Source organism: Dreissena polymorpha, chromosome 14 (assembly GCF_020536995.1).
Source record: "Dreissena polymorpha isolate Duluth1 chromosome 14, UMN_Dpol_1.0, whole genome shotgun sequence".
In the NCBI taxonomy this organism is placed as follows: domain Eukaryota; kingdom Metazoa; phylum Mollusca; class Bivalvia; order Myida; family Dreissenidae; genus Dreissena; species Dreissena polymorpha.
Window position 1 is genome coordinate 31,593,859 of NC_068368.1, and position 23,636 is coordinate 31,617,494.

A 23,636-nucleotide genomic window follows, 5' to 3' on the forward strand; every position below is an offset into this window, starting at 1 on the left:
GAACAAAAGTCTCAACTTCTCGGATCTGTAACAAGCGTGTGAATCGAAGTTTAAATTTCATAATGCATAACGTTTGTATTAAAACTATGATGATTCCTATATAGCTCACCTGTGATATGCACACGTTGAGCTTTGAGGAGCGCCTTGTGTCCGTCATTCCGTGTGTGTCTAGCTCCGACTGTCGTACGTACACATTTCATTGTAATCTACTCCTAAACCACTGGCCAGACAGAAATACACATCCACAGCAATTAGCATTAGTTATAAGTTGCCCAGCTCGTTCTGGACCGCTTAATATGTTTGTTACAAAATTGAAAAGTTAGTTTGTTAAATAATAAATTCAATAATCGTCTTCTCTCAAAACACAAGGGTTAGGGGTTTCATATGTAGTATGTAAATTTAAAAGTGGTTCTATTCTCAAGTTGTTATAGTCATTCTCTGAGATCTAAAATGTGCTAAAAACTGGCCTCGCCCAAGGAGATATTTTGGTATGTAACATCAGAATGCTCAGATACTTTGGTCTGTCAAAACTGGTCATGCACCAGGATTTGCATGATTATTTACCACATATTTTGGAAATCATAGCAAAATATTCTCTTCTGAAACAGAAAGGGATACAGGAATCTTAGTTTGTATGTATCATTGTATAGTGACTCTCTACATAGTTGGTAAAATCGTGTTCCTTGGGTCACATGATATATATATATATATATATATATATATATATATATATATATATATATATATATATATATATATATATATATATATATATATATATATAGTTAATAACTTTTTTTTATTATTTTCAAATACCACAAGTCCCATAGCTTTGATATTTGATGTGTGACACGAGTAAGTAGTCCTTCAATAAAATTGTTCAAATCATGCCCTTGGGCTGAAACTTGTCCAGCCTCAATGGTAACCTGATTTATAAATACTTGAAAGTACACTACTTACTGAATGTTTTTTTGCAACCGCGAGGACCATATATATTATTGGTGCGTATCATGAAATTTAGGCCCTCTACAATGTATGATAAATCATGCAGCTAGGGTCAAAACTGACAGCGTTCATGGATCGCATGATTTATTTGAGGACATGTTAAGTTAAATCTTATTATCCGGAAAAAAAGCCTCACAAGCTCTAAAGATTTACAATCACATTGGTTTGATATCTGGCATGGGATATCATATTGTGGTAGTTAAAAAAGAAGAATAAATCATTCCCCTAAGGCTGACATTGGCCACGATCAAATGCAAAACTGAGCGATATATTGCATCTTTGGTGACGTGTTTTATTTTTTACGATCGAAATGGCGCACATAAGACATATGGTCTTTGGTTCAAATTTTGAAATGTCTATGACTTATTTGTGATAGGAGAAGCTTGCACCGCGCCTCATGCACTTTTACATTGTACCACTCTTGGCGTATCATGATTACCATATGACCGGTTTTCCCAATATCGGTCCAGTATCGGTTTTACAAAGTAAATGCTACATTTGATATATATATTTAAACATTATTTCACTATATTACCATTCTATATGATGTATATACCGGTCAGAAATCGGACGTATATCGCCAACTGATATCATCCCTATATTGCAATGATATATTTACGTGCTGGGATTGTTTAACATTCCTTATTGCATTGATACAGTTACACAATAATTAAAAGTTGATCACGTATTTATGTTTTATAATGCTAGTATTATGTTTGTCTAATGTCATGAATGAATATAACCATTTCTTAATCATAATCATTATTTAACTTGTAGATTTGAGTTTGTGTCTGTCTGTCTTTTTGGTAAAAAAGACGGATTTGACAACATGTTCCATTTAAATATTTCGCTGATCAATACTGGTGCTTTTCATGAGTCGATCATGTCATATATTAATTTAGTCATTTGTAAATCATTATGTGTTTAAGCAATCATATTCATGTGTATAATTTAGATGTTGTGTTATTATTTTGCTGTCAATAAAATTGACTAACAACATGGATGAGAGTTTAATGTCTTATTTTCACTTATAAATAATGTAGCTCCAAGAGTCGACAACACAATCGGGCACTTTGAGTATTTTTAAGTTAAAAACGATCATATAAGCCTACCCAAAAATGCAAGTTATACTTTCATCTTTGTCAATAATTTTATATTTAATTGTATTGGCATGTTCAAAAACAAAATCAACTGTACATGTAATCTCAATACGTTGAAACAAGATGATGAAAGTTGAGAGACAAATATCTTAAACAGTTAGAATAAGTTCATTATAAAACAACAAAACACTTTAACATTGTAAGCATAATTATTGCGTCGTTTCATCATCAACATCATCATCAACCTCATCATCAACATCGTCATTGTCACCACACAAAATTTCCTGGTATAGGACAATCAAGTCTTGCTTTCGACCAGGGATTGATTTCAACTTATTTTCAAAGTAATCTCGAACAGTCATATCATTAATGTATTCTATTGCCGTACTTATATGGCTCTGAATGGTGTCCTTAGTTTGGTTTTGGATGGACTCATCACTTTGTTTTTCACTTATAGTAACACATAAAAGTTTAACATTGCTAGGATTGGATATATTTCCACATGCAATTATAGAATCATAAAACATGTTTTCTGTTTTCAATAGCTGTGTCTGTAAAATTCTACAATCCCTGGTCCAGGATGTCACCTGTTACAGTTGTAAGTTTGCCATGCATCTTGGGCGGTAACAAATACTAATATATTCTGAGATGTGTTCTCCAAAGTTTAATTTCATGTGTAAAATAATTGGTGGTTCTATTCTATTCTATTGCTCGTTCGGGAAATTCAATTTCAAAACGGGCAAGTGATCAAATAATGTAACCTCGACGACTTGTTCCTTCTGGAAAGTTTGTGTTCAAAACAGGCAAGTGCGGAAAATGTTAATAGATGCTAAAAGTTGCTCAACTTTGGGCTTGATTATCTGACAAACAGCATTTAAAAAAGCTACGGTCAAATTTAAAATAAATGTTTTAAGATTTGATTCAGTTATTTAAGTTGTTCCTTGGATGAGTTGTGTGATGCCTGGACACGTTTTGCCAAGGTATATGCTGAATTGTTGTTTTCTTGCCTGATCGGACAATTTTTCAATCAATATTTCCCGATCGGGCAAGTCAAATGGGGATTCCTCAACTTTCCCAATCGGACAAGATCCCCGACTGATTAACATATTCTTTGAACAATTTCGGTACAAGCATAATAACGCTATCAACTTAAATAGCAAAATAAACAAACCATTTGAATCTTTTGTATATTGATTCGTCTATTACTCCCCGGCCAAGCCACGTTAAATTTTACTATGAATTGTTTTACTCCGCTCTCTTCAAAAAGTACTTTTACTACATTGTTTTGTATTATTTTCTTATAGATGAAATGTCAGGTTTAACAAGCTTTATATAATGTCCGAGTTCAGGGTACGCAATCGTATATGTCGTATATGTTCTATATTTCTTTTTCAATTTATGTAAGTATCTCAATCAATATTCCCTACGTCGAGCTACATCCAAACTCGTATTGTTCAGTATGCGATACACCTACTACGTACGTCACAACATGTTCTGTGAACAGTGCGTTACGCGTACCTAATGTGGATAAAATACACAATTCAATAAAGAGAGAATAAAGACAATGGAAAACAAAACTGGTGAAAGTACACTTGATGATTGTTGTGACATCACCGTAAGAGTTTAAATGAATGAACGGATTACTGATTTATCGGGTTTCCGTTTAAATGTAAGGTATCCCTTAAATTAACCGGTTTTGTATAATAATATTTTCGGTATCTTTTCTGTAATTGTCTAAATACCCGTTTAAAAAAGCGCAGTGAATACGTTGCGCCTGTATTAGATCACATATATGAAACATCAAGCCAGATAATAGCAAGTCATATACTATACCGCTATTGAAACAATAGTAGAGTCGTGTATATGAAATTGAGTACCTTATCCGTGCGTTATTGATTCATCAATTACTAATCAAACAGTAATACTATATCAATTACAATGCTATTGTTATAATAAAATCATTTATTGAACACCTTCAGAAAGGGCTTCATTCAATGTTTACAAAACAAGTTATCGTTTAATTTGCAAATGCTGCGTTCGAAAAGTCATCAAGTGTTGTACAGCGCGCTATATAATTTAAATTAAATTTCAATTTTATCACTTAAGGTGGGTTTTTACACTAGGAAAACATAACATTGAATAAAAAAGAAGAAAAAGTACAACAAAAAAAAACGTTGTAAATCGTTACATATTTAAGGATAAAATTACCCTTGCTGGAATGCTTCATTACTCACAGAAGTAAATAATTTATTAACAGGACCTCGCATAGCGAACTTATTGAGATATTTGTATGTCAAACGGAGGTCTCTTAGGATAAGAACCATCCAAAAATGGAAATACATCATTTGAAAATCAAAATCATCACATTTTCGTTAATACTACGAAGTACAATGGTGTAATTCATTGTTAGATTTAAGTAGTAACAAATTCTTCCTCAGCCATGTACAAGCAAATAAAGTGCTACCTGTTGTTGCAGTTTGTGAAATAGCAGATCTTAAAGCTTCACAAACTAGGAGCATAGTTACTGTTAAAAAATTCATTAATCTATTTTAAATTACAAATATTTGATCACCGACTATTCATCAAGCTAGCCATTTCATGCCTAAGTTTAACGGATTCTTGCAAAGGAATTTTTATGGTCAGGAAACAACCAGAAACACAAGAACCAGAAATAGAAGATAAGAAAAGTTTCACCTAAACAGATTGAACAAAGTTTGTCTGAATTAAAAGTCTAACGTCTAGAGACATACCATTAAACGCTGCATTTGTGTGTTTGAAGATTGCCACGCGTTGGCATTTTAATGGAAACAATATGCATATTCTGAATAATTCTATCTTTGTGTGTCATTAACTCTTTAAACTATTCCCAATTTCAATGGATAATGACAAAAGACATGTATTTTACGCATATTGCTATGTCCGCTGTTTTGTTCGCTAATCTCAACAACAACATCTATATATTTCATATACTTTGGTAGAATGTGTTGAATTGAACGGAAAACCAATTTTGTCATTCTGTATTGATGTCCCTTCTTTTACATAAAGTCTTAATAGTTGCAAGTTCTAAATAAAAAAATCGACATTTATTAATATAAACTTGGTAAGTATACATACACATGAATTGAAAGTTCAGCAGCACAAACTGGAGTAGAAACCCTAATTATGCAATGCGGTCCTTTATTTATGGCAAATGTCAAACCGTGAGACAAACTAACATACTTCGGAAGTATTTAAACTATCCAAAGAACGATTGTAATCCGTCTTTGTCATCAAGCACGTTTTTTGAAACCGGTTAAGCGATATCGTTACATTCGTATAACATAAATCTGAGGAATTAAGCTGTATTTGGCAAAATTAATTTTCACGTTAAACTTTGTCAAAAAAAACTTTGTAATGGTATGCTAATTTTTTTTTTAAGTAAAAGGAAATAATATAAAAATACACGGTAATTTTTGTCATGCAATTTTAGACAATATTCAACATTCTGTAAACATTTTTTGCCCAAGGACAGTATTGTATATCAAAGAAGGCTAATTTCTGACCGCATCTATGTAACATGACATGGTATTCAGCCGAAACTGAAACAGATAAGAAAAAATGTTACTTTAAAAATGTACGATAACTGTGTTATTATTTAAGTTTACAAAAACATCGCAATCCATTTTACCATTTCATTTTTGTAAAGTTCAATGGTCGAATACTAAAATACAATAATAAATTTCAGTTAACGGTTTCTAATCCTGACAAGCTTAACTACAGTCTCTGTGTTGTTGTTTTTTGGAGTTCGTACGATATTCTGTAAACCAGATTGAACAAAGTCGAATTCCGAGTTGGTTTTCGTACATTTCCATTGGTTGAGAGACGCGTGGTACTTGAAATTATGAAAAACAATTACAATACATTGATTAACTACTATGAATATTCAGCTATAAGAACACAGTATAAAACACACGTCATATAACACATATTTATTGTATTGATGTGATAATATTGTATATAATAAAGTACGTCTAGCGCGATTTCTGCCATCCACATCGCATCACCGTGATTCAGGCCAGAGAGGAAAATTACTATCTCACCACGATACACCGGTGAACACGGTGATTTCGCAGTGGCGAATTGCGGTGTCAGTCTCCGCGTTATCGGGAAATTGATCTCACGGTGGACCACCGCGATCGCAGTGGACCGCCACGGTCTAGGTGGTTCGCGGTGAAATACATGTGCAACAACAGCATTATACAAATGTACGGTCTGCAATATCGAAATGTACATGTTCATTCATATTGCAGATCGTATAATGTTGTTTTTCGAACTTTGTATGTACATGTATTACATGCACTTCATAATAAAAGGACCGAATGTTCAACTCTTTTCTCTCGTGTTTGCCCTCTTTACAGAATGACATGTCTTACATCGAGCGTGAGTATAGTTTGCGTTTCATGCTTCAGGTTTTGTTTCAATTGTTTCTGCATGAAGTTTCTCTTGTTGTTCTTAATTAAAGATTTGTTTTTGTTAAACTTTCGAACACCCTTGCTCGTTCGTGTACATATATAGCTCGTCAAAAATAACATACATACATGTTACATGTACATGTAATTTGATATCAGACTATTTTGTGATTTCCTGTTTCTTTTGTTACATTTGTATTGGATCGAATAAATGCGCATGTACAAATTCGAGACATCCGCAGTAAGTATTTCATTCCGCGATATTTAAATATCATAGTCATGCAAAATGATCAGTTGTCATGTTGGTGAGTGACTATTTGTATACCTGTTCTTTGTTCAATAACAAGTTCATTTTGAAACATACACTGTATGGTAATATAATTGTAAATACCGATTTACTTATTGTGTTACAATAATGTTTTGCATTGAGCAAATACAATGCATATCAATTTATAAAGTATCGATAAGAAGTGTTGTTAAGAAATCGCGGTGAATTCAACGAGTAATAATTTCACATTTAGCTTTTTAAAACTGTTTTACTCTTTTATTTCAGATACGACCAAGAATATGGTTTTCGGAAAATAATGAACATAGTAACAACGCGGAGGAGTTTTTTTATTATTAATATTAGAAACATGCATTTAAATACTGATTATGTTATAAATATGATTTTGTTATGCATGTTTATGCATGTCTATTTATTGTACATGTGCCGTATTACAATACGAATAAAACGCTTGTTTTCTTACGAAATAATGATGGAGAATGTGATGTCTACATCCATGTACTATATAGAATACGATGGAGAATTTGATGTCTACATGAATTTACTATATCAAATAAAATGGAGAATTTGTTTTTTACATATATTTACACATAACAGAACAGATGGTATTTGAACGCATCTTCTCACTTCTGTCGGTATTTTCTATTACAAGCAAAACACATATTTACAGTATCATCTACTCGATCAGACGGCGATATATTTTGATATAATTAGGTTTATTGGTAAATAAAGAAACTCTAATTTGACATTTTCACAGAAACTAATTACCAATTAACAGATCTTTTATAATAAATAAAGTGATTATCAACTCTACATGGGAGTCACTAAAATAGTCAGAATCAAATTACACGTAACATGTTGAAATGTTATTATTGGCAAGCTATACAAGCACAAACGAGAAAGCATTTCCGAAATTAAAAAACAACAACAATGCTTTAAATAAACAACAAGTAAATCTCCACGCAGAAACTGTAGAAACAAAACATTAAGTACATCATGCTCGATGTACGACATTATTCTGGAACGAGGGTAAACAATAGAAAATAATGGCGATTGTTAACAATCAAGTTACAATGTATACAAATGTATATACAAATGTAACTAAACATTTTAGAACTTTACAAAAAGAATACGGTCTTCAATATCGAAATATACATGTTCATTCACATTTACCTATATTTCGCCGCGAACCACCGAGGCCGCGGTGATCCACCGCGATCACGGTGGTCCACCGTGAGATCGATTTCCCGATAACGCCCGCGGTGTTCAGCCACTGTCGACGCGATCTATCATCATGGATACACCTTCCGATCGCGGTGATTTTCCTCGCTCACGAAATATTGTCTACGGTGGGAGTGTGGTGGGTGGCAGAAATCGTGCTAGACATAGTGTAGCTTTTTCCTACTGTGCACATTTCAATACTGTTTTATTTCCCCAAAATATCTAACCGTGTGTCATACAACTTTTATCGAATTCCTAGTACATCAATTTAAATGAAATAAGACAATATCGAAATGCCCCTAATACAACTTGAATATCGAAAAGCTTGTTTAAAAATTAAAATTATATGTTTGAATATTACAGAAAATTATTTATTCCGCAAATAAAGGCCAAAGTAGATCTACATGTATGTACAATAGTATATCTTCGTAATAAACATGCGATATGCTGACATCCAAAAAGTAAGATATTTGTGTTTAAAAAATCCGATCGATATCATTATGCTGCTATCTAATTCGATATCGAACTTGAGCGATCAAACGTGACATTGCACTTCAATTGTGTTATGATAAGTGCTAGAATTTGCTTACTATTCATGAAAATTACAACACGAGTCATGAACGATCAATTATACCTCCAATTTGTTTTTGACATGTATATTAATTAACATTAATAAAACGATTTCATGTTCACTGACAGTTAATTGCTGTAGACTTTACTTCCCCTTTTTGTTGGCATTACATAAATATTTTTTTACCGCTTTAAATCTTGTGATTGCTACATATCCTAATGTACAAAGGGGGCGATTTAGAGTTCATACATACTTGTTGAAAAATAATGAAGACGGTGGTACCTAAAAGCCTGTTTTCGCGCATTGATCATCAGATATGTTCTGTAACCAATAAAGCATAGTCGATCGATGACAATTTTATACGACCGCATAGGAAAATGTTAACTTTTTTCCAAATATGATGTTATCTTTCCAATACAATTTTTAGTCGAATATTACGTCTTAACATATAGTTTCTGTACTCAAACCCAACTTTTAACATTGAAAGTAAATACTGGAAAAAGTGGGAGAACCAGAGGAAAAATAACAAGAAAAACACAACATGACAAAGGACAGAATTTGAAGAAAACTAATTGAAGAAGAAGAAGACGAGAAAAGATTACCAGACAGAAGATATGATAGCAAATGTAATAACTAACCATTTTGCTCATGCCTTTATATTAAAAGTATTTCACTTCCGGTGGTATAACGTTTGTAAACAATACCTCCAGTTGAAAGCATGTTCGAAATATGACACCAAATATGACAGAAATCTGATATCATGCTAGTTCCATTTATAATTCGAAAGAAAACAACGGATAGTGTAAGTGATTGATAGTTGCTTATTTATACTGACATAAACTAAAACCAGCCTTTGATCAAAGCGCTGTAGGCGCTGAAGGGCCTGTGGCTAGATTATGTGTGACGTAAAATGAATTTAGCATGTATCGTCCAAATTTCTCCCTTTGCACGAATTTATACGGATTGACCCTAGCGGTTGAGTGTAGAAGCTCAGGGACTGTAAGAAAAGACGATATTTGTGTATAAACTACAGTGTACATAGACTACACGATACTGGTGGTGAGAACGATAACCCTTTGTTCAACTCTACAGATCTGGTAAAGGTTCCTCTACTTCAGCGGTGAAGATATACAACAACAACAACAACAACATGGCCGCAAAAAATGTTATTGATGGCGTCAAATAAATCCCTTTCAATAGGCTTAAATAGCTTTCTATTACATAATTAACAGATCAGGAAAACACGCATACTTCCTTTGTAATGTGTATACAAAAGAAAATCCACATACTCTGATAAAGAACGGTGTACATATTGTGTACTTTGTCTCATGTAGAACTTATCGCGCTCGATTTGCGCGCTCGATTTGCACAGTGAATACCATATCCGGTTACTTCGTCTATTTCCGAGAATGATCGTGAATATTTGTGTTGTTGTTTTTCTTTTTCTGGAATGTCTCGTTAACGCAAAATAGAATAACAATATTTTAAAAATATGTTTATAAATACCAATATAATGTCTTCAAAAAAATGTCTCAAAAAAATTTATTCTTACTGTCTCCTCAAACACTCGTATCTTTTCGGCCTAGACCGTCAAGTGAGTACCTTATTCTCGCATGAATATGTAAACAATAAAAACAATGTCGTATGCAATGCTAAGCAACTTTGCTTCAATAATATTTTTTACACTCTTAAATACGCTGTCACATAGTGATGTTCTGTATTTACGGGTTATTAAGATCTGCGAAGAACTACCTTTATTTCTCATGAATTAAGTGGTAATTCGGAGTTTTGGAATTTGGTATTTGACAGCCAGCCAATTCGGATAGGCTCGGAAATTGATATCATTACTATGGCCTTGGGGCTACGCCTCAAGCCAAAAACATAACTTTTCATTTAAATGAACAGCGAATTTCCGAAATGTCAACATAATAATATAGTTCATACTTGTGTTGCCAAAATATTTAACTTTTCAAACTAAATGATTTTAGAATCAAAATAAATATATATATATATATATATTTATATATATATATATATATATATATAGATATATATATAGATATATATATATATATATATATATATATATATATATATATATATATATATATATATATATATATATATATATATATATATATATATTTATATATATATATATAAACAAAAACGCTGTATTATTTTTTGCCGAAGCTTTCGACCTCACGGTCTTCATCAGCGGCCATTTTTTATTTTCAGATGTTTTATTATGAACGAAAATGACGTCGTGCATTTCCGGCGTCAACGTTGTTTACGCGCCCTTTTATTAACGTTTATTCTTGCACGTTGATGCCATATGGTCGGTATGTCCTTAGTTTTGACTTCCACAATTGTTCCATGGTTTTGCGGTACTCATCCGACCCGCTGAGCCCATTATTTGGAAATCATCCATGGAATGTCCGTCGGTGTAGAAATGTTCAGCTACCGGGTCACTGTGCTGTGTGCGAATACGCGACAGATTCAATAGATGTCGCTGGTACAGAGTTCCGCCGGTCTCTCCCACATACACGAACCTGCGACAGCGACGACAGTTGACATCGTACACAACATTGGATGATTTGCAATCAACATTGTTTCTGACGCTGTACTTCCTGCCGCTGGGATCTGTGAAATATTCCGCCTTCATCATGTACGGGCTAATGGCGCATCTCTGCGCCCCACAGGGCCCGCTCATATTGGGTTTTCGGAAGAACATCCTATTGTGTTTTTTGTGCACTAGGATGTCTTGCAGGTTGCAATCCCGTCTGAAGGCTACTAATGGGGGCTCAGAGAACACTTCCTTCATTCTATCAGACGTGTGCAGCGTGTGTAGGTGTTTACGGATGATACGGCCGATGTTGGGTAGTGCGCGCGAAAACGTTATCACCATCGGAATCCTTGTATTATGCTCGGAGTTTGTCTTTTCGCGCAAAAGGTCCTCTCTCTTTTTATTGTCGACCTTTATCAATTCGGTCTCTACAAACGCCCCGTCATATCCACGGTTCACGAGCTGTGTTTTCACCGCCTGTCTGTGCTTCCGGTAGGCAACCTCCTCTGAACAGATTCTTTTCGCACGCACACCAAGACCATACGGTATAGCTTTTTTGTAGACTCCGGGTGCGAAGAATTCCTGTGTAGGTACAGGTGTTTATCGGTAGGCTTAGTATATAGGTCGGTTTGAAGGCGCCCGTTCCGTATTGATGTCACCGTGTCCAGGAACTCTAGTTTTTCTGAAGAATAGCGGAGCTCGAGTTTAATGCGAGGGTTGATTCCATTTCCTTGTGTGTGGAAAGTTTTAAGTGCCTCGATACCATGCGTCCATAAGCCCCACAAATCATCCACAAACCGGAAGTATGCGAGTGATTGCTTTTCTGACCGCCGGAACAGTTCCTCTTCCCAAGCACCCATGTAGGTTGATGCATAGTTCAGCCCGAGGCGTGAGCCAATAGCCGTCCCTTCTGTCTTTATAAAGTGTTCGTCGTTGAATGAGAAGGTGTTGTTTTCCAACACAGTGTTCATCATCACGATGACGTCCTCTGTAGGAATTTCTGGGTCCGTTCGCCTGTTTAAAGCGTCTATAGCAGCAGCACGGGCCTCATCTCTCGGGACACTTGGATACAGGGCCTTCACATCTAAACAGAATATTAGCGTACCTTCCGGAAGAGGTTGTTTTAATTTTTGTTTTTTGTTTAAGAAGTCCATAGCGTCTCTTACAAACGACGGAAGTGACGTCACATGGCTTCGCAACTGGTCCTCAACAATTTCCGCCATTTTCTCTGTCGGGTGGCTTCTACTATTCACAATGGTGCGTAACGGCATTCCTGGCTTATGTAACTTCGGGTTCCCTTGAAGCTTACCGGAAGTGCCATCGTTCCCTGTCATGTATTGTCGGAGATCACTGTCTATGGAACCTCTTTTGTACAGGTTGTCTACCACCTTTTTTACCTTGTTTTGCACTGATTTTGTTTTGTCGTCGGTAACTTCCGCATATGTGTCGCTATCGGAAATTTCACCTTTTAATTTTTGTATGTAATCTGTGCTATCCATTACGACTATACCAGAACCTTTATCAGCAGGCCGAATGACAATTTCATCGTCGTTAAGAAGTTCTTTCAGAGCGTATTCTTCAGATTTACTCATATTGAGCTTAAACCTTCTTTTGAGACCCTTGATGATGTCATCATTTACAGCCTTGATATACGCATCCAACCATTTATCGCGGCCTGCTTTTGGAGTCCATGTTGACGGCGTCTTCTTCCTGTACGGTTTCTCTTGATTAGGATGTCCATCTCTCTTTTCAGAGTAGAAATATTCTCTGAGAAGCATGCGACGTTCCCATGCAGTGAGGTCCGTCAACAACTTGCGTTTGTCAATGACTCTTCTTGTTGGAACAAATATCAATCCCTTAGATAGAACTCTTATTTGTGAGGCAGTAACTTGCTTCTTAGACAGGTTAGTCACTACATCCGGTTAGACCGACGGTCCCTCAGTGACGATAACACACTTTTTTGACGTTGAACCGTTTGCTGTATAGCGGCGGTGCACTTCCGGCTTGTCTAACAACACATGCATGTTTTTGTAGGCATGGAAAGTCTTTCTGAACCAATAGATCCCACTTCCGGTTCGTCTGCGCCGACATGGACGCTTTCTGCAGTCATTAAACCTTTTCCGGTGTGGTAACACTGCACTTCCGGTTTGTCAGTAGCGACATTCTTATCTTCAAGTATTAAACTGTTTTTAGAATGTGTGTTGTCTTTTTTAAGGACGCTCAATTTCTTTTTCTTTGTTCTTAAAAGTTCAATTTGTGTTTCAAGTGAAAATTGTTCCAGTTCTTTCTGTAGCTTTTCGAATTTATTTTTAGTAATTGATGAAGACATCTTATTTGAATATTCCTGTTTCAAGTTGATAACCTCACGCAAAACCCGGTCACAAACAGCAATACCCTCCGATATTAAGTGGAGTGATGTTCTATGCAGGACTTTAGCAACGCGACCATTTTCCTCTTCATTTGTGTGAAGATCCATCTTCCACTTCAATGTTAATCCTTTTGGAACTATCTCACCATTGACGCATTCTTTCAAAAAATGTCTATGACTCTCATACCGGCATATCTTCTCAGTCAGTTTCTTCAGTCGCGCAAAAGCAACGTTATCCGTTATTTGAGTTGTCATCATGAAAATGTTATATAACAAAGTCTCTATTAGCCTTGTTGTATTTAAACAAAAACGCTGTATTATTTTTTGCCGAAGCTTTCGACCTCACGGTCTTCATCAGCGGCCATTTTTTATTTTCAGATGTTTTATTATGAACGGAAATGACGTCGTGCGTTTCCGGCGTCAACGTGATATGCGATAAATGGTTGGATGCGTATATCAAGGCTGTAAAGGATGACGTCATCAAGGGTCTCAAAAGAAGGTTTAAGCTCAATATGAGTAAATCTGAAGAATACGCTCTGAAAGAACTTCTTAACGACGATGAAATTGTCATTCGGCCTGCTGATAAAGGTTCTGGTATAGTCGTAATGGATAGCACAGATTACATACAAAAATTAAAAGGTGAAATTTCCGATAGCGACACATATGCGGAAGTTACCGACGACAAAACAAAATCAGTGCAAAACAAGGTAAAAAAGGTGGTAGACAACCTGTACAAAAGAGGTTCCATAGACAGTGATCTCCGACAATACATAACAGGGAACGATGGCACTTCCGGTAAGCTTCAAGGGAACCCGAAGTTACATAAGCCAGGAATGCCGTTACGCACCATTGTGAATGGTAGAAGCCACCCGACAGAGAAAATGGCGGAAATTGTTGAGGACCAGTTGCGAAGCCATGTGACGTCACTTCCGTCGTTTGTAAGAGACACTATGGACTTCTTAAACAAAATACAAAAACTAAAACAACCTCTTCCGGAAGGTACGCTAATATTCTGTTTAGATGTGAAGGCCCTGTATCCAAGTGTCCCGAGAGATGAGGCCCGTGCTGCTGCTATAGACGCTTTAAACAGGCGAACGGACCCAGAAATTCCTACAGAGGACGTCATCGTGATGATGGACACTGTGTTGGAAAACAACACCTCCTCATTCAACGACGAACACTTTATACAGACAGAAGGGACGGCTATTGGCTCACGCCTCGGGCTGAACTATGCATCAACCTACATGGGTGCTTGGGAAGAGGAACTGTTCCGGCGGTCAGAAAAGCAACCACTCGCATACTTCCGGTTTGTGGATGATGTGTGGGGCTTATGGACGCATGGTATCGAGGCACTTAAAACTTTCCACACACAAGGAAATGGAATCAACCCTCGAATTAAACTCGAGCTCCGCTATTCTTCAGAAAAACTAGAGTTCCTGGACACGGTGACATCAATACGGAACGGGCGCCTTCAAACCGACCTATATACTAAGCCTACCGATAAACACCTGTACCTACACAGGAATTCTTCGCACCCGGAGTCTACAAAAAAAGCTATACCGTATGGTCTAGGTGTGCGTGCGAAAAGAATCTGTTCAGAGGAGGTTGCCTACCGGAAGCACAGACAGGCGGTGAAAACACAGCTCGTGAACCGTGGATATGACGGGGCGTTTGTAGAGACCGAATTGATAAAGGTCGACAATAAAAAGAGAGAGGACCATTTGCGCGAAAAGACAAACTCGGAGCATAATACAAGGATTCCGATGGTGATAACGTTTTCGCGCGCACTAACCAACATCGGCCGTATCATCCGTAAACACCTACACACGCTGCACACGTCTGATAGAATGAAGGAAGTGTTCTCTGAGCCCCCATTAGTAGCCTTCAGACGGGATTGCAACCTGCAAGACATCCTAGTGCACAAAAAACACAATAGGATATAGTACATGATGAAGGCGGAATATTTCACAGATCCCAGCGGCAGGAAGTACAGCGTCAGAAACAATGTTGATTGCAAATCATCCAAATTGCTGAATGTTGTGTACGCGGTCAACTGTCGTCGCTGTCGCAGTTTTGTGTATGTGGGAGAGACCGGCGGAACTCTGCACCAGCGACATCTATTGAATCTGTCGTGTATTCGCACACAGCACAGTGACCCGGTAGCTGAACATTTCTACACCGACGGACATTCCATGGATGATTTCCAAATAATGGGACTCGAAAAACTCAGCGGGTCGGATGAGTACCGCAAAACCATGGAACAATTGTGGAAGTCAAAACTAAGGACATACCGACCATATGGCATCAACGTGCAAGAATAAGCGTTAATAAAAGGGCGCGTAAACAACGTTGACGCCGGAAATGCACATCGTCATTTCCGTTCATAATCAAACATCTGAAAATAAAAAATGGCCGCTGATGAAGACCGTGAGGTCGAAAGCTTCGGCAAAAAATAATACAGCGTTTTTGTTTAAATACAACAAGGCTAATAGAGACTTTGTTATATATATATATATATATATATATATATATATATATATATAACTTATTACATACCGATACGAGTATATTAAACACTAGGGAGAAAAAGTTCCTATCAGAACTCAAACTATTGAAGCAAAATATATTGTATTATTATTTTCGACTATATTTTTTCATAATCAGAAACGACACTTAACACCTAAACTGAATTTCAATTTCAATTTGAAAAGACATATATTCACCGAATATTAACAGAACAGATAAGAACAGAAAGTGTATTCGTATAACATGAACAATTCCAGTTCATCGCTGGATATACAAAACTGACAATATATATACAATAAGCACATGCACAGTAAGGCGAAAGAAACCAAAATAGAACACAATAAATTTTAAACAATTCACTTAGGCCAGTATATTTCTCCAAGTTTGCATTCAATACATCAGGTCTCATTTGAAAGGCAATATAACAATATATCACGAGTTTATTTAGGTTTATATATAGTTAATATGTGTAAATATTTGTTAGCAAAAGTGTATGCACAGTAGGTCGGTTATAATATAATTTGTTTGATCATGAGCTTCATATACTACATTGACATTCGTATTTAAGGATATGTATATGTTTCAAAGTTTCTATTTTTAACAAATGGGTCGAAAGTCTTAATTTTGATATGCTTTTTTTTTCTTAAATTAAAGTGTTGAATTATGTTACGATAATCAGATATTTCAAATCGATGTTTCAATTCTTTGTATATAGTTAAGGATTTTTTTACATTTAAATCACACGTCACAAACCTATGTACATATCGATAAGTCTAGTTTTAGATATATTTGTAAATACATTTGGATCAACTGATTCTTGATATATCCAACCATCTACAATGTTGATATTGATGACGACGACGACGACGACGACGACGACGATGATGATGATGATGATGATGATGATGATGATGATGATGATGATGATGATGATGATGATAATGATGATGGTTATGATGATCGTGCATCATTATCATCAATATCTTGGAGATGATGGTCCTGACCATGAAGATCATTATGATTAAAAATTGTTCTTATTTAAACCTGGCATGACTAGTTTCAACTTAAGAGATGAATTATATCCGCAATATCGTACGATTTATCGGTTAATATATAGGACACATAATTGCGCAAGAGTACATGCGTTGATAGTGAACGGTGAATTAAATCGCGATTAAACAGGCTGATCCCATATTTACGTGTATTTTTTAACTGATGATCTGTACTTAATAACACAAAGCGGATGGAATTTCTAACTGGTTTCTTCCATATAATATCAGGATTTATTAGACAATTTTCAGGTATGTTTTAGTTGGTTATTATTACACATAGTACGTATTTTTATCTCCGATAAAATGGAAACATAGTGAATTTTTTGAAAGTTTATATTTTATTTGTGTTACTTTCTAAGCCTGGATGGCCTTTGTTTCTTCATTGTGTACTGTTGTATATTCATATATCAAAAAAACTTAATACACATGTTATGTATCAGAGTTATAGTATATATGTCTTTGTATAAAAAATATGCGTTAGATTTCGATAACTTGGCTTTATGTTATATAATTTGAACGCTGGTTGCGTTTTACCGCATCAAAACGTTCAACCGATATACAAAATGTCTGCTATTCATAATTATACAGTGTCTATTTTTCCGTTAATCCAAATAATATCACTGCTATGCTGTTGTAAAATCAGAATCAACATATTAACGACTGAATAAGGTTTCCATCTCTGTGATGCCTTTTTTCTTAATTAACCATTTTTATATTGACCGATACGAAAATACTCATTCAATTGTTTTCATGTCAATGAGTTGTCAGATATTGAAAACGATCTGCGTTATCATTATTCGTCATACAGGTACAACAAATCGACGGAAATCAGATAACACCACAAGCATTACAAACACATTTATCTTGTGACATATGTTATCTCAGTTTCAATTTTAAGTTATTATTGTTATGAAGATTCGCGGTGGAGTTGTTGTTACATAATGTTATATCGGTGGGAGTTTGAAACCGTCATTTAAATATCAGACATCTAAAAGACGTTCCATCAAAGACAGAATCAGTGTGTAATAGGTAACGGGCATACACGCTATTTGTTGAATTTATACTTACAAGCTTGAATGTATAAACGGGAAACCGCATTGACACACTTGTGCAAATTTACTGAATTGACGTGACCATATCATCTTGGCAATGAAGATCTATGCAGTTAAAGTGTGAGTTAAAATGTTAAAACCATAACAGATTTTTATGTACATGTATACCAGTAGGTGATCTGCGAATCGGATTGGACATTACCTGTTAGTTTCCTTCGTCTATTGAAGAGAAAAAGGTTGCGCTTGACACAGCTTGAATGTTGATGTATTTACAATATTTCGTACAAGATGCAAGGCAAATCGGCATTGAACTTCTGCGGGGTGATCTTCGGAGTCCTGGCAACTATTGTGCACGTAATCGGACTCTCGAGTCCCTATTGGCTGGAGTCTTTCGAAGCAGCGAGGTCAAGATTTGTGAGGTAAATATGTCGTCATCTAAAGGACGGTTATTATGTTTGACTGCAAACGGATGTAGTGAAGCAAACGATCATGGATATTCAATCTTTCAAATGTGTAATCATTGAGAGGGTTTTACATGTTAACATATGTTTCGTTATTTTTATTTGAAATATTGTTTTGTTGTACTGCGATTTATTATAAATAATATCCATTTTATCAACTTATCCATCACCTGTTGTTAAATGTATAATTTATACAATATATATCATAAAAAATGGAAAAGAGTTTCGTAATACGACACAATGACATGAACAATACTCTAGCTTCATCTGTGCGGCACAATTTCACTATTTTCATTTAACCTCATGAGTATAATATATTATTTTAAACAAATATGAACATGTGCTTGTTTTTCTGAAAAAAAAGATTCATATGTGTGTGTGTTTTGTCAGTCACTTACTTATATTCAGGTTGCATTGAGTTCAACCATGGAGAACTATACGTTTTTTTATTCCCGGTACAAATAATAATTTCTTAGATACTGTGACATTCATTTTGGACAAAATACATGTTATTAAGGTTTTCCAGAGTATCTAGGGTTCTAGATGCTTTCTTAATGGCAACCAAACAATAATTAAACCGTGTGTCACGTTTTGTCATATGTTTAGGGCAAACCAAACATATATTTCGACGACGTTTGTCATTTTTAAAGACATCTTGTCCATTCGTTCGGTTATATTAGGGGCAATCGTGTACACTTAGCGATTTAGTGATGGAGCTGAAAGTATACAGCTGTTTATTGAATTTGATCGACCTCTGTAAACGTTATGATAAAAAAATCCATTGTGCTAAAAAACTATTTACGAAACAAACGACCGATTGTTAGGTTTTGTAAATATAGTTCAACGTTAACGTAAATCAATTTGCAATTATGCAAGGTTAGTTCGTTAAGACGGAGACAGTACGTGTCATCATATGTAGGAGCATACAATTATCTTCGCACAATAAACTCATATCAAAATGCGTTTAAGTGAGGAAAGGCGTCTCTGACCTTGTATTGTTACATTACATTACACGATCTAGGCTAGGTCTATGGACGGCGTGTTTTGACGAGTTTACGTACGATAGGGATCAGCTCGGCATGACGTACGACGGCTGTGGCTGGATATACTCGTACGACTATAAACCGATGATGGGTTGGTTGGTACCCGGTAAGTATGCACGACTTGTTTTTGTGTCGTTATACTCATTTCACTTTAGATTAAAGACAACATTATTCCTTACGTTGTTTAAATAAAAATGTTATATTTTAGAACGTAAGATATGCAGCGGGTACACACATATATTATTTATAAACCTTTTTTGAAATGTTTTTATTTACATTACAAAAGCAATTTTAGAGTTCTCTAACCAAGTTTTCTATTTGATGAGAAGATAGTTGTGTAATCAAACGCTTTAAAGGGATCTTTTCACGCTTTGGTAAATTGACAAAATTGAAAAAAGTTGTTTCAGATTCGCAAATTTTCGTTTAAGTTATGATATTTGTGAGGAAACAGTAATACTGAACATTTACCATGGTCTAATATAGCCATTATATGCATCTTTTGACGATTTTAAAACCTAAAAATTATAAAGCGTTGCAACGCGAAACGATTGAATAATTTGGAGAGTTCTGTTTTTGTCGTTAAATTTTGTGAAACTACGAAGATTGCTTATATAAGGTATAAAATACATCAATTATGTGTACTCGGCGGAATAGCTCAGTAGGCTAGAGCGTTTTTACTTCAGGACTCTGGCAGGACTCCAGGGGTCACTGGTTCGAAACCTGCTCCGGGCAATGTTCTTTTCCTTTTTTTAATTTTATTCTTGATTTTTTACTGGAGCCTTTACGATCCAATGTTTACATTTATCAATATAAAGCATTTAATGAATAAGTTAAAAAATGCCAAAATCTGTGAAAAGGCCCCTTTAAAGCTGATAAACAAAACTATCACGCTTTTCTGCCATGTTTAAAAAAAATGGTTTAGTCATTATGCAGATTGGGTTGAGAGTGTTTGATTTATTTTCATTTTCATGTATCCGTTCGTCTTTGAGGACCAGTCTAGAACAATTAACTAACTATACGGATAAATGACCATATATATGACCAACACATTTGCGTAGGTTTGCATTTCACCAATTAATTGTTTATCCTTCCGTGGTAAATTTTGAAAATAGTGCATGTTTCTTAAGTGGTTCTGTCCTCTTATGTTATAAAAGCCATTATGACATCGCATTATTCAAATTGAAGTCATTTCATGTATCGTATGTTTGTCTGCACAGTTTTGTTGCATTAAATTAGGTATTATGATGTGATTTTGAATTGTTATCGACTTTGCATTGTCGATATCCTGTTGTCTAATGGTGCCGGCATTTTGGCAAATTGAACCTTCTAAGCAGAAGCATGATATACCTTTCTTATTCAAATCTTCGAAATAAAACATATTCATCTTTAAATTCATATTTGGCTTGAAATATCTTTTATGAATGGGAGACAAAAACATACCATTAAAGTTGTTAAATGAGACCATTTGGAAAACGGATTGAGAGCAACAATTTGTTTAAGAAAATTTGGTACAAGTTCCTTTTTTAGTCAGCTTTTTTATAAACAATTTGTAGCTGTCTTATTTAATTGATTGCATAAATTTGAGTTAAAAAAAAGAACATTATAATGTATGTGGATTCTACGATGTATAAAGCGATATGTGCTTTAACAGTTAAATCAGTATTTTAAATAAAGTTTATCCGATCAATTTTGACCGTTTTACATTTAAGTGTTGTCGATTGCATTCAACTAATTATATAAAGGCTTGAAATCTTTTATAAATCAAAGACGCATTCAATTCGCGCTGCCTACGGAATAGATGAATCGAAAATGCAAACCGGACTGCTAGCCATATGGCATAATCAAATGCGCGTTTTGGCATAATTGCTTGTAATGTCGACCTTAAAGTTGACATTTGTGGTACAAGCAGGTTAATACTGAAGAATCCGCGTTTTCTTCATTTTGAAATTCCATTTTACTTTACTTCTGGGGTTAAACATGAGCATAGTTCAAACGAATGTAAATATCGTAATACAATATGTTAAAGTCTGATGCCTACCTTTTCAAGGTGTGATGTTTTGTGTTCTGTTTGTTTTTAACACACCTGTATATAGCCTTTTTCTTTTGTACAACGATGATGTTTGTTTGTTTTTTACAAAATTTTGCATTTTGTTGTAGCTTGGCTTCTGACTGTTCAGGTTATGATGACGTCAGCACTAATTGTGCTATGTCTTGTTTCTTTGGCGCTTCTCGGAGGGCAGTGTCACATGTGCGCAAGCAAACATGACATCTTGAACCAGGCCATGAAAGCTGGAGCAATGTGGATCTCATGTAAGACATTTTTAGGTAACGCAAGTTTACATGGCACATAGAGTTTCGTTCTATTATACCATTTAGCAGGGAAAAAAATCATGTCGTGTACATCCATATATAAAAGATAAAAGCGGTCTAAGTTTTCCATAAAGTATATATGAAATGATAAGCCTCAATATGGAAATTCCGAATAGCTCTATAATAATCGCTTTTCTCTTCAATAGAAAACAAACGCATTTGAGGTTGATTTATAACTCAGGAAAGATGCATCATTATCTAGATTGCTGGGTAAATCTTGAATGCATACAATTGTTTAATTGTATCGAAAAGGAAAACAGCTGATCGGTATTTTAAGCTTATGAAATTCGAATAAATGTGCAAGTTGTTATTCGGTCGATAAACTGCGATTGTTATTATTGCGAGCTTCTTTAAAGTTAGTTGACTATGGTCACGCGTTGATCATTTACGATACACTAAAGTCAAATAGTAGTTTTTATCCGAAAAAAACCACCCACTCACAATGATTAAGAAGGAATTATTTAAAATAGTTTAACATTTGGTATATTTAGATTACCTAAACGTTTAAAAATGTTTACACCGGTAGTGTATTTTTCAGTTGCGTTGATCAGCGCCTCTGTAACGCTGTTCGGAATCAAGTCTGATGTGGACCGGCAGTGGTTCCCGCGTCCCGACCAGAACTTCCTGTCCTGGTCGTTCGGTCTTGTCGTCGTCGGCGGTTTCTTCGCCGTTTTTTCGGCCATGTGTCTGACCTTTGACGTGCTAAGGCTGAGAGACGAGGCGGAGAAGAAGCAACGCAAGGCGACGGAAATTAAGATGTACCGAATCGAAAAACAGAAATAAAGGTGACAATAAGGACGCAGAAATTGTATGACTCGACCTTATTAAACGACCCCATTGGAGATAACTACGATACGTCGAGCAACAGATTACCAGACGATCACAAATAGTCGCTACATTTTACTGCCTTTTTGACTGCCCAGTTGCTTTAAATGAATATGATTAGCGACATCAAGTTTTCATTTTTGGAAGAAGTAATATTAGTGTATAACTTAGCATAATACATGTTTTACTTAGATAAATAGTTCATACACTTTGCTTAGAATACAATCAATTTTAGTAACTGCTCAGTCAGATTGTAAAATTATAGTGAGACTGTTAAAAGTGTAGGTCACCGTGATATCAAATAACTATATGCTTCATAGGCTTAATGTACACGAAGCGCCTCTATTTGTAAAAGTAGAATATTAAGTGACGTTAATTATCGGCGAATGCTCTACTGTTTACATAGTATTCGGACTGTTAACCTTGTTATGGTTGTCAGTGTGAACTTAAAATGATAAGGCATACAACAAGTCTAGTGGCTATCAGTTTGAGTAGATAATTAGACATGTTTGTTCTGTGTACATTTTTTACTTGATGTAAAATAAATATGTTGTGATCCTTCAAAAACTTTATTTATTTTGTAGTAATCGTTGTTTTGAAAGCAAAACAAATTGTCGATATTTAAAAAATAGAACATTTCGAAAAGTAATTTAATTTATTTGTGTTCGTCAGTGTAAAAATATTTCGCTGCAACAAGCTTAATTTATCTTTAACGATAATAAATGCGATATACCCACACTGA

The 23,636-nt window shown here is 35.3% G+C and overlaps 3 protein-coding genes across 9 annotated transcripts in view; 2 read left to right on the forward strand and 1 right to left on the reverse strand.

Moving 5' to 3' along the window:
* Nucleotides 1–11,667: 11,667 nt before the first annotated feature.
* On the reverse strand, nucleotides 11,668–12,975 carry LOC127857270 (uncharacterized). The gene has a single exon (XM_052393686.1). The coding sequence runs from the start codon at nucleotides 12,973–12,975 to the stop codon at nucleotides 11,668–11,670; it is 1,308 nt and encodes a 435-aa protein (XP_052249646.1).
* A 988-nt stretch (nucleotides 12,976–13,963) lies between these two features.
* On the forward strand, nucleotides 13,964–17,403 carry LOC127857271 (uncharacterized). Its single transcript, XM_052393687.1, has 2 exons — nucleotides 13,964–15,137; nucleotides 17,393–17,403. Exons 1-2 carry the CDS (start codon nucleotides 13,964–13,966, stop codon nucleotides 17,401–17,403), a joined length of 1,185 nt encoding a protein of 394 aa, XP_052249647.1.
* Nucleotides 17,222–23,636, forward strand: part of LOC127857169 (uncharacterized) — an 82,298-nt gene continuing 75,883 nt past the window's right edge. Inside the window, exons 1-5 of one of the 7 annotated variants that reach the window (XM_052393577.1) lie at nucleotides 17,222–17,392; nucleotides 18,484–18,614; nucleotides 19,678–19,805; nucleotides 21,857–22,024; nucleotides 22,608–23,633. In XM_052393577.1, the coding sequence (XP_052249537.1) occupies nucleotides 18,484–18,614; nucleotides 19,678–19,805; nucleotides 21,857–22,024; nucleotides 22,608–22,852 (672 nt within the window). In that variant the 5' untranslated portion in view covers nucleotides 17,222–17,392 and the 3' untranslated portion in view covers nucleotides 22,853–23,633. Of the gene's footprint in view, nucleotides 17,393–17,901; nucleotides 18,615–19,677; nucleotides 19,806–21,856; nucleotides 22,025–22,607; nucleotides 23,634–23,636 lie in introns of those variants that run through there. The other 6 variants (XM_052393575.1, XM_052393578.1, XM_052393580.1 and 3 more) reach the window with 6 other exon arrangements.

What these genes read in the sequence shown, in the direction of transcription:
- LOC127857270 (XM_052393686.1), bottom strand. Translation starts at nt 12,975, where the DNA reads ATGCTTCTCAGAGAATATTTCTACTCTGAAAAGAGAGATGGACATCCT.
- LOC127857271 (XM_052393687.1), top strand. Translation starts at nt 13,964, where the DNA reads ATGACGTCGTGCGTTTCCGGCGTCAACGTGATATGCGATAAATGGTTG.